At 39.3% G+C, this 12054-nt stretch overlaps 1 protein-coding gene across 2 annotated transcripts in view; it reads right to left on the bottom strand.

Moving 5' to 3' along the window:
* ank2a (ankyrin 2a, neuronal) overlaps positions 1-12054 on the bottom strand; it is a 79510-nt gene that overhangs the window by 60750 nt on the left and 6706 nt on the right. For both annotated transcript variants that reach the window (XM_077570184.1, XM_077570185.1), the window contains exon 2: positions 509-610. In XM_077570184.1, the coding sequence (XP_077426310.1) occupies positions 509-610 (102 nt within the window). The remainder of the gene's footprint in view (positions 1-508; positions 611-12054) is intronic.

The following is a 12054-nucleotide window of genomic DNA, read 5'->3' as shown; positions in this document are numbered from 1 at the left end:
GTAAAGAGCACCTTAATTCAAAATCTATGAAATACTTACATAAATTGAGTTAAGTTTACTTCACATTTCTGTTGACATTCGTATATATATGATTATGATGCAATGTGCGCATGCGTTGTCATGACACATTGCATGTGCCACATGGCTCAAGTGGTAGAGAGGTTGACCCCCCCCCCCCCAACCCAAAGGTTGTGGGTTCGCTCCTCAGCTCTTGTGATCGTGTTGCTGCGTCCTTGAGCAAGATACTGATCCCCCGTTTCTCCTGGTGCTTTGTCATTAGTAGGCAAACGAGAAGACTGCGAATATCTTAAACGTTGAAAAGCACTACGGGTAAAAGCCCATTCGCCATTTTACTCATATTATTTAATTTTGAGTAATAATTAATTGTCCTAATTATTAATTGTTGCATCTCTATACCACGTCGTTTATAACAACACATGATCTGTGTGCCAAAAGATGATCTGTGATGCCAGACATAAACTCCGATGAGAATGTTAAGGTTTCTTACCTGGTTACAGGTGCTAATATCAACACCATTTTTCAAGAACTCAAGGACTTTATCGATGTTTCCAGCTCTGGCAGCCCGCAGGAAACTGGTGTTGCTGTCCGACTGGAGAGAGGGAAACACATTGAAGAGCTTTTTAGAGAAGTGTTGAATATTCCTGTTTCATACCTCTTCGGCTGTTGTATTGCATTATAAGAGTTGATTTCATCATTTTTAATGATTTTAAATGCTATTTTGTTGTGACACTTCTGGGTAAGATTTTCTAAATTGAACCACTAAACACAAAAACTGCACACAAAGCTGTCCAACGTGCAAGCAATATATTTATTCCAGTTTCCTTAAGAACTCTGACCAAGTCATCATTCAGACTAGGAAGGAGAAAGTTGACGTAGTTCAGATGGTTACCAGGACCCTCAACCTATGACCTGGATTCTGAATCATCCAGAAATATTCTGCAGGACAACCTGAGGCCTTCTAACTATCTCACTGTAACATAAATTACAAATGTCCAGACCAGTTGCGGTTTCAACACTGAATGAATTTCTATTCTTGGAAAGTCAATGTATATTATTTACATGTTCCTTCCAACATGTTCATAAATTCCAATTTGAGTACTATTAACACTTTTTTGCTTCCTGTCATGAACAGTTGCACATTGCTAGATCTAAATATATTTTGTTTTAAGATTTGAACACATTTTGATTTTTGAATGTTATCATTATTACTACCATTAATATCTACATGACATGTTAAATGTTTTTTTTTTTTTACATTCAATACATATTCATGGTCATGGGTAGTGATGCTTACAAATTGCAAACCAACATCTACAGTTGCATTATGGATTTCAGAATCAGTGCGATTAGATATGAATGCGTTGCCATTTCAGTACATATCACTACATTATGCAAAATATATATCTCTAACAGCATCAGATTCAAACTCAGTCACGTCTGGGATAAAGCCACACCCCCTATGCAGGAACAAGAGCCAACTCCCCCCTGCGATATCACAACACACGGACAAAACCCACCTTCATGTCAAAGATCCATTTTCGATATGAAAAAAAAAATCAGATCACATGACATAAATAGAACCTCCCGGTCTCTTACCAGTGAGTTATGAGATCCAGATGCCCCACACAGGTCGCTTTGTTGACTCAAATCTTTTTCACTCCAGGTAGTTTTTAACATTTTTTCTGACCTACAGGACATACAAGTTGCCGCGTTGCCCATGATTACCAAATCAGGTCCAAAAGTCGCTGCTCAACTTGAAAACTGAAAGTGACTTTATAAGTAATCCTTCTGTCCAAGTATTCCCACTCAAGCCCAATTTCCGGACATTAGGCTGACAAATGGTCGATAAATCCTACAGGCCATTAACTGTGTCCATATTTTCAACCCGCTGCTGCTACATGCTGAATCTCATCCACGGTGTTCAGCAATAACATCACTGTCCCCTCTCGGCCAAAAGACCCCTTAGCCTCTCATTTCCCTGGCTTATTCTGAGTTCTCGCCAAGGCCCACAGCCCAGCCTCCGCTTCCTCTACCAATGCTCTCTCCCTGTCAGCATGATAACAACTGTCAACTCTACTGCCTTGGTTATTTTTACCCCTCCAGACCGTCTCTTCCGCCATTGTGTGTGCCCGGGGTGGAGTGCGTGACAGCTGGGCTTGACTTGGGACTGGAGCTTGCGCGGCCTTCGGCGCTACTACTCTTCAGGAACGTCAAAAGTCATGATGGAGTGCAGGAGGTCACGCTTGGGCAAATGACTCAGGTCAAGTTTCAGCATTTTTGGGATATCTTGAGGAAACACCACAGCAGGGTGATGTCTGCTGTGTAGCTTGGTTTGGGTTTTATAAAACGCATAGAATTACTATTTACATTTTAATATTTTTTTCTGGAGAGCTCAGTATTGTTCATTCGGTAATTTTACCGATTTGACATGTCATCATCATTGCTCTCTTTTTTTTATTTATTTATTTTTTTTTATTATTATTTTGTATGTGGGTGAGTATGTGTATGTGCGTGTATGCGTGCGTGTGTGAATTACCATTTACAATGAAACACCATATTATTCACACCCCGGCCATATTTGGAGTTAAAGCTATGTTTCGTTTAGTGAATAAGCATATTCTGGTAGAAAATTTATGCCATAAATTATGTTAGAGATATCAAATAGAATTTGGCCATGGTGTGAAAAATTACAAACTTGACTGTTGTAGACGTTTGTGCCCGCATGGAAATTGGATAATCTGACTACACCTGAACTACCTCAATTACCAACGTCCCCTTCCAGAGTCCGAGGAGTCCATCATGGCTGAAACTATGAGCTCTTCAAGGTCTGAAGTCAGAATGACTGCATTAAATGTGTGATTACGTGAGCCCCCACTTTTCACATTGGATAGGGACAGAGCACTGCAAGAACCAAGGAAAAACCACGAATAACTGCTGCCCCTCTGTAACTGCACATTGATGCCACAAGATGGCAGCAAAGGACTTAAAACAAAGAGGATCATAAAGTATCAACACCATGCTTCTAGCATTGTAAACGGTCATGAACACATGTTACAAGAATGACCCAAAGTATTCAGTAAATTATTCAATATACATATCTAAGTCCCTGGCAACAAAAGTGAGTACATCCCTAAGTGAAAATGCCCAAATTGAGCACAGTTAGTCATTCATCATTTAATGGCTGTAATTTGAGTTGTTTTCATGCATTTACACTGTAACAGTATATAAAATGTGCAGTATGTACAGTATATAAAATGTATAAAATGTGTCATTTCTTCAGTGTTGTCCCATGAAAAGATATAAAGAAATATCTGCATAAATGTGTGGGGTGTACTCACTTTTGTGACCTACTGTACAATTGTAAATATGTGTGTGTATGTCCAGAGTACAGTAACTGTAGAGAATTCCAAACAAAGATTGACTTGATTGAGAAGCAGCTGTAATCTGTACTACTGTACAGGATTTGTCAGTCATCTAATGAAGGATACTGGATTATACACACACTTCCTGAGTCTATGCTAATACGGAAGCATGGCAACTGTAGTGCGCTATCATTAAAATGCAAGCTTAACTTTAGCGTAGGCTACATTAGGCCACAATGTGATTTTTTTGGTATGAAATATGAAAATGACACATTTTATATTCATGGCTAAAACAAACAGGATTGGATTTTTGGCCACTTGATATATAAAATCAGCCTTTCAAAATGGAATTTTATATTTACTTGGGTTATCTTTTAAGATATTCAAATTGGATTGACGATCTGGAACATTTAAGTATGATATGCAAAAAAAAAGGAAAGCAGAAAGACAGACAGTCCAGATACTGCAAATTTTTTGCATGAGTAACAGTCAAATTTCAGAACGTGGTCATCAGTGTGCCCTCTACTGGACAAAATTAGCAACAACAGTTAATTTTAGTGAAAAAATTGCTGTTTGTGTTCTATCATCACGGGCCAGATTGGACTCCCTGGCGGGTTGGTTCTGGAACACGAGCCATGTTTGACACCCCTACAATAGGATGAACTCTTCTTCTTTTTTTGAATTTTAAGCAAAACTTGGGGGAAAATTAGAAAAGAAAATCCTCAATATGAGAAGTGAAAAGAGGAAAAAGAGTAGTATAAACAATCTGTAGTTAAATTGAAGTACATTTAAGCAATAAGTCTTCATTTGTGCCACAACCAGTTAATGATGTCTGTTTTTAATTTGTTTTGCAGTGCTCACGTAGCACTTTGAAAGTGAAATGCAGACAAGTTTTAATGCATTTCTGTTAGCCTATGAGTTATCTTCTATTGAAAAATGTACCCGACACACAGTCAAGACACCATTGTTTTTTTTTTGTAACCAGTCGAACCACAACAAGCGGTGAGATTTAGTCACAACAGCTGCGACAGATGTGTTTTACCTGCCGCTTTCGCTCAGCTCTCTCCCGCTGGCGTCGCCGCCTCTCCCTGGCTTTCTGCAGCGCCTTGTACTCTGGATGGAGCTCAAGCTCTCGCGCCTTTTTCAAGTGGGCAGCAGCATGGGCCATGACTCCTACTTCCTAACTCTGACTACGAATCAATGAATATGAGTGAAAAACCTCTCCCAACAATGTACCAGGTGCCAATACCACCTCACGTGTTAAGTATTTTAATCTTGAAAGTCAACCGAAAAGTTTCCTGATGTAAATTAATCCAAGTTGGATCTTAAAACCAAAATAAAAAGGGGGAAAAAAATCCTGAGTGAAGTGTCTCCAAAATGACCCTTACTGGAATATCCGACAAAAAGATCCTCTTCAACTCCTCGCTCATCCTTTACTTTTATCTCCACAGTCCTTGTAGAAAAATCAAGATGCGCCCACAGGATTTCCACATCCCAAAACACACACACATCTACTTATGCAGAGCACAAATAAAACATTTGTGTGTCCGAGCATGAGGGAAGGACAAAAATGACAGAAAATGGGTGGTGAATGATGACAGTAAGACTCATCCATTCTGTCATTATTCATACACACACACACACACACACAAGCACAGGATATGACCCAGTCCAGATGTACAGTACATAAAAACCCTTCTCCATGAGAACAGATGTGGCTTTAAAACGTGTGTTCTGTAATGCATTTGTGTGCATGCGTGTGCGTGTGTATAGTGTTCAGTGTGTAAGGGGTTTAGCGCAGCTGCAAGCCAACAGTCAAACTACAGCTACAGCCAAAGCTAATCTTTATCCACTGTTGTGTCAAAAACAGACAGTAAAAAAAAAAAAAATCCTTACAATGCGGCATGAGAAGTCAAAAGCTTAAATACTTTTTAGAGTAATGATTTATTATGAGGGGTGGTCAGGGACATAATTCAGGGTTACTTCTCACACACAAGACTGAAATGCTCTTGCATACAATAATGTAACAGATGATGTAATCAGCTGCACATGTGATGCGGGCAATTTGAGATCTATGTGTGACCCTATAGATTCCTCCCATATTCATTAAACATTCTTATTAATGAATTGCCCAAATTATGAAATGGGATGTTTGTTTATACTGCCAACCCTGTAATTGGTCACCAGTCCAGAATGGCAGGTGGAAAAGTTCCCCTATAACCTTGAGGAGGATGAATGGAAAGATGGTGTACAATATTCTCAATATGACACCTCCTAGTGGTAATATCAAAGAAGCTACCCTCAGTCTGCCCTCCTGAATGCAAAAGTGGCTGACAAGCTATCTTCGGATTCATGTGACCACTTCCAGCCCTCATCTTTGTGGTGAATTGCAGACGATTGAGTGTGCTGAATCTGCAGCTTTGAAGGCCTCCCCGTAAGATAAATCACTAGAAAGTGCAAATGGCTAGAAGCAATGGCAATACTTTCAATAAGTTGCCATTGATGCTGTAAGAATGCATCAAAGAATGATATCAAGAGAGGAGAGGGTGAACTTGGTACACATGAGCCAACAGAGACGATGGCGCATACCATTTAGGCTGCTGGGGGGGTGCCAACAGTGGACGAGAAAAAGTTGCTTGCTGACATCTGCAACGACGGGCTACCTCCTCCCCCCCTGCATGGCGGGTAAGTGTATCGGTCTGCATCCCAACTGCATTGCACCCTCCACGCCACTGATGGAACACGGTTTGACAGGTTGTGTGTATACATGTGTTTCAAGTGCTCGTCAAATTGTCCAATTATTGTCACAAGGTTCAGTCAACAATTCAACATATCAAAAATCTTGACTGACACTAATAAGCTGAATCACTCCACCATTACTGACTATGATCTGCTATTACTATATGCTGGACTTGCAGTAGGCAAAGGGGTGGACGAGAGTTGCACCTTTAGCACCTCCTGCTGGTGACATCAAATTCAAGCATATTATGCGCTGTGTGCAGATCTGATAAAAGCTTAACAGTAGAGGTATAATATTTAAATGGAAATCAGAATCAAATCAATTAATCAATTAAAAAATATATATTTATGCAAATCCATTCCACCTTCTAACTTTCAGTTTTGCCTTGTCTTTTTATCCCAACTTGAATGTAGCATTTTTGTGAAGCATATTTGACAATTATTCTAATAGTTGAGCTTTTTAAAGTTTAATTAGATGCAGCCACAGTTACTGTAACGCCCGTCTCGGAACCACATTTCAATGAGAAAAATCAATGAACGGATCGATTAGCATGTAAGCTGATCCTAATATAGTGCACTAACGGTAGATTGCTGTTATGTGTGTTTTTAGGAGGAGGTGGGGGTTGGGTGACACATAAAGACCAGATTATGTTAGGTTCAACATTGTTCACATTTCAGTTGAAGCTAACTTGTGCATGTGTGTGATATTATTAATACAATATATGTTTTGTGTGTATACTGTACATGATGCATCAAGAGCTGATCAATGTCTTTTATTGATCGTTTCCATTGTATTGCTTTCATGAGATAATGGCACACCGTAATAAATAGAGGATATACACTTACTGGCAATCTAATAAATTCTAATAATAATAATAGATTCCGTCTTGACAAAGATATTCAGTATGGGACTGTATAAATGGGAGAATAGAAAAATAAAATGGATCTACATTCATTGTTTCACAGTGCTGCCACTTAGTGTTAGATATTTCCACTATCCGCTATCTAACAATTCAGCACTATTACAACAATGCAAATCCCCCAAAGCGCGGACACAACAACATTCACACATGCAAAGAGTGCTCCATCACCAAGCAACAATCTAACTTCAACTGCCTTTAAGCATCTTGCAGGTTTATTTTTAGAATATTCTGACCTGAACTCGAATAAACCTGCAGCCGGCACGGTGAAGAGAAAACAAGCAGATTGTTGCCCAGAAACTTTGACTTCTGCTTCATTTGTTATGAATATTCTTGATATTATGATTATTACTGTTGTTTACGATGTGTCTTCCTGCTAATGGAGGTGCAGCTGTGACTCATGGCGATCTGACAGCATTACAATGCATCCATGATTTATTGGAGGGAGGTTCTTGCTTTGAGGCTGCGCATTTAGACTTCGAGAAGGCCGTGCATTTTGTATGACGACAACCCTCAACACTCACCGCTTCGCCCTTCGCTGGAAATGCTACTTTTCATGAACTCTTACACTGGCTTGTCTTACGTGAGGCATAGTCTTAACCAGGTTAAATTTGCAAGAGAACAAGAAATTTACTGTACATGCCAGAATTTATCTGAAAGGGGTCCCCATATTTGTTAGTATCTCTTGAGGAAAGCACAGAAAAATTATGTTCACGATGTTAGACAATAAAGCGATCGCTGTGGAATTTTAATTATATTTATATCCGGGCAATTTACAGACTACAATGTTATTCATGGATTTAACATTTAATTGTTTTATCTAAAAGGTGATAGATATTGTAACATTTTTAATACTTCATTTTATTTTATTAACCATTGTTACACATTATTAACATTTTAATTCTTTATATTAACCTTGTCGAAATTTTTTGTGTCTTGTGCAGAGCAGATGGTGTTGATTTCGGTATAATCTGACCTTAAACTGGGTCATACTATTTAGTCTAAAAAAGTTCCTTCTCAGCGCTTTGTGCGAAAACACATTTGGTCCTTGAGAACAGAATCTGTTTTGAACACCATCATCTGACTCTGTTTTTCGCCATCGCTCACGGAAAAGTACCAGAGAGTATGTTTTGTCTACAAATGAAAGAGAGGAGGTCTTTTTAACTATAAGAAACCGTTGTGCACGCGGAAGAGCCACATTTGACGCTCTGAATCCCACGATGTTTAAGTGATGATTAGAGGCAGTTATTTGTCCAGAGATTCTCTGTTTTTTATTAAATCATTTTTGAAAAGGTGTATTTTTCTTACATTAAATCTATCTTCATTTTTGGAACACGCAAAGAGGACAAAATTCTAAATTCCTCGTCAAAGGCAACAATATAATCTCATCAGCTATACATTTCTGATTGTTTCCCTAAGGCCTATTTTTTTCCAACTCTTTTCCAATTTATCAACATCAGAGTTCCCCCCCAGTGCTTTATAAGCCCTTTCTTGCCCCCTTAACTAAGCTAAGCATTATTATTATCATTATTATCCACCCATCCATTTTCTTAACCGCTCACTAGCCTCACTCCTCACAAGGGTCGCAGGGATGCTGGAGCCCATCCCAGCTGGCTTTGGGCAGTGGGCGGGGTACACAATGAAGTGGTTGCCAGCCAATCGCAGATTATTATTATTATTATTATTATTATTATTATTATTACTAAACATTAAATCACATCCCTGCTTTCAAATTAAAGCACCGGCTTGTTCGAATTGTATTCATGAATTTGAAAAGAAAGGTGTCGAAAGTCTAATTGACAATACAGTTGCGAGTTTTAACACGAAATGTGTAGATGGCCCCTTCTGTTTCTCACTTGTGACTTTAAAAGCAAAACGTTAGGATGTTGTGATCAACTTATTCTGTATTCCATTTTGTTCAGGTCACACCTCCAGGCGAGCTTCAAAGCGGCAAAAAGCATAGAAATGTGCAAGGGGAAGTGCAGTACCTTCTCTTGTTTGTGCTTTTGTCCCTGAGTGGCTCCAGCTCCTAATCGAAAATTCCGGGTTGCATTAATCTTGTATACCCCCTGATAAGCATAGCATGACAGAATCATTGATATCCGTGATAACAATAAGAATTCTTTTAAACATAATTATCTTTTTTTCTCTCTCCCTTTTGCACCCATCACAGAGCACATGCACACATTCATCAAACTACAGAGCTTCCTAATGGCAACATAACCTCCTATGAGGAAGATAACATACTGTATTACACAACAGGAGTGCCCACATCGAATTTATACGCAGACACACAGTTTGCTCTCCCCCCTCAGGATATTGATTGTGCGCTGCAGCTGTGCTTTGCATCACATGACTGATGCCTGATTCCAGAATAAGATATAATGACCATATTGTACCGGTCTTTGTGTGTGTGGTGAAGCGGAAAATATGCTGGAAAAAGAAATGACTTGTATTTGTGTCACATTGTATATGGTTAAAGTATAATTTTATGGTATACTAGTAAATGGTACTTCATTTATATAGCGCTTTTCTACTTTACAAGGTCATCAAAGCGCTTTACATTCGACTACTCATGACGCAGCATCAGGAGCAACTGGGGGTTCAGTAGCGCGTTCAAGGATACTTTGATATGGCCACAATGGCATGAGATCGAACCCACAAACTCTGGGTTGCAAGACAACCACTCTACTAGTGAGCCACGCCATCCCCCAGTACACTTGTAGGCCACACAGACTGAATGAAAACTATATTTTGAATTCAATTATTTTTAATATGTACGGGCGGCCATCTTGGCCATTGATTAGGTGCGGCAAGGACTCTCTCCCCCTCGCCCACCCGGGTCGACGGCCATCTTGGCCATTTGACTACTACTAAAATTACTACAACTACAAGTACTACTAATACTACTACTACTACTAAGAGTACAAGTACTATTACTACTACTTACTACTACTACTACAAGTACTTGCTACTACTATTGAAAAACTCACCTCAGATTCAGGTGGATATTTTGCGTTGCATACCCCACACAGAATAAAATTACAAACATGCTGGCATGCAAAGAGGGATGGTAGAGTGAACGGGGTGCGGAAACGTAGTGCTGCTCTACTTGAGCTGGAGGGGTGGTAACTATTCCCAGTTTAAGGGCGTCTCGACACCTGACAGTTCATGTCTGTACACTAAATAAGGTTTTATGAAGGTCACTGTTCAGACCCCGGATCAGATTATTTCTATTTCTATGTTATTTTGAAAGGAAAAACGGATTTAATAGAGGAACAAATCTGAGAATGGGCTGTGCTTGGCCTGCAAAATTACATTATAACTAGCTAAACAGTAGACAAATAGACAAGGACAATCAGACAAGATAGTAGATAGAATGGATAATGGTTTTGTGAATAAATCTTAAATTGTTTTTTTAACTCACCAAACAGACAATTTACCCACCTCAGAGGCTATGCTGGGTGTGGCAGTGTGTGTGTGTGTGAATTTCAAGAGGAGGCAGGGCTTCTTCCACAGCGATGATGTCATACCAGTCGAGACTCGGCGATCGATGACTGTTAGCCATCGACAGCCAAGCCCTTTTATGATTTCTTGTAAATATTGCTAGTGACTAAAATGCAAGCCTCGAAATTATGTCCGCTAGTGCCAACACAACCAACACAATCCGATTAGACAGTAATGAATGCCTGCGTTCACAGATATGATTCAAATGTAATGTAATGAATACACACACGCTCGCACGCACGCACGCACGCACACACACACGCACATACACATTCTCAAAAAAAAAAAATATATATATATATATATGTATATATATTTTAAAAGAAAAAAATAAATACAAATAAAATAAAATGAGAAAAAAAACTTTTTTTTTTATAAAAAAGGAGAGCAATGATGATGTCAAATCGAAAGAACAATACTGAGCTCTCCTTAGAAAAAAATAAAAAATAAATAATAAATAAAATAAAAATGATTCAAATGTAATTTTTCAGGCCTCTCATAACTTTAAAAGGTCAAGGCTGTAAAGCGCGCAGAGTGCAAGCAGTCTCTCCCAAGGAACCAATTCACTGAATCAAAAATCTTATACCACGTGGGACATGAACCCCCGTGGGACCACGCCCCAGCGTACATGTACAGTATAGTGAGTAGCAACATGGAGGGCAGGCTGGAGGGGGAAACCTTAATGGAGACCCCTGGAGAAAATGGGATCTAGACTAAAAAGACCACACCCTGTAGCATGCTTAGACACACTTTCCAAAACATCTGATGGATGACATTATCAGTAAGACGGTGTCCTTCAGTGTTGTTGCCGCTGAGTAAACACGTCTTCCCAGTGCACAGGCGGACGAGCAGCAGCCTTCCAGGCAGAGCACCGCATTAACTGATTGCTTTTTCTACATCGAGCCACAGACCTCACAGGGCTTTATTTCCACAGTAAAGTAGTCTAGAGCAGTCTAAAAAAAATCTATACGGTCAAATATGCAACGCACACAGATTTTTACATCAATAAGTCAATTTCTCACTTCCTCCAGATAATACCTGATTTACGAGTTGTTAGATATGACATGCTATCATCAGGAGAATGCACAGACACAGTCATTATATTAATATTCAACTTTCTTTCTTTCTCTTTCAAGTACAACGCTAGTCCCTTGGGTACCCATGATGTATTATTGCATTTCCCTTTAATATGAGAATAGGCCCTATAGGCTAGGCCCGTAGGAAATCAACTACCATATTCCTGTTGTGTCTGTTGGGACAATGGAAAGCGAGTAATGCATCACAAAGACACGTCTTGCAGCTTTGAGCTAATGTTGAATGCTGGAATTGTTAGAAAAAAACAGTAAGAGTGGGGGCTTTGCAAATTTGGACAGTTTTGAGCAGACTGAGAATGTTTACTGTGTAGAGACCAAGTCATTAATGACAACATACTGGATGGACAATTGCTATGGTTACTAATCACAATTCGATTTTGTATGGACAGAAAAATCAGGAACAACTCGCTC

The sequence above is a fragment of the Vanacampus margaritifer genome, chromosome 7, assembly GCF_051991255.1.
Source record: "Vanacampus margaritifer isolate UIUO_Vmar chromosome 7, RoL_Vmar_1.0, whole genome shotgun sequence".
NCBI lineage: Eukaryota > Metazoa > Chordata > Actinopteri > Syngnathiformes > Syngnathidae > Vanacampus > Vanacampus margaritifer.
Note: the sequence above shows the minus strand (reverse complement) of the source record. Positions and strands in the feature narration are given on the sequence as shown.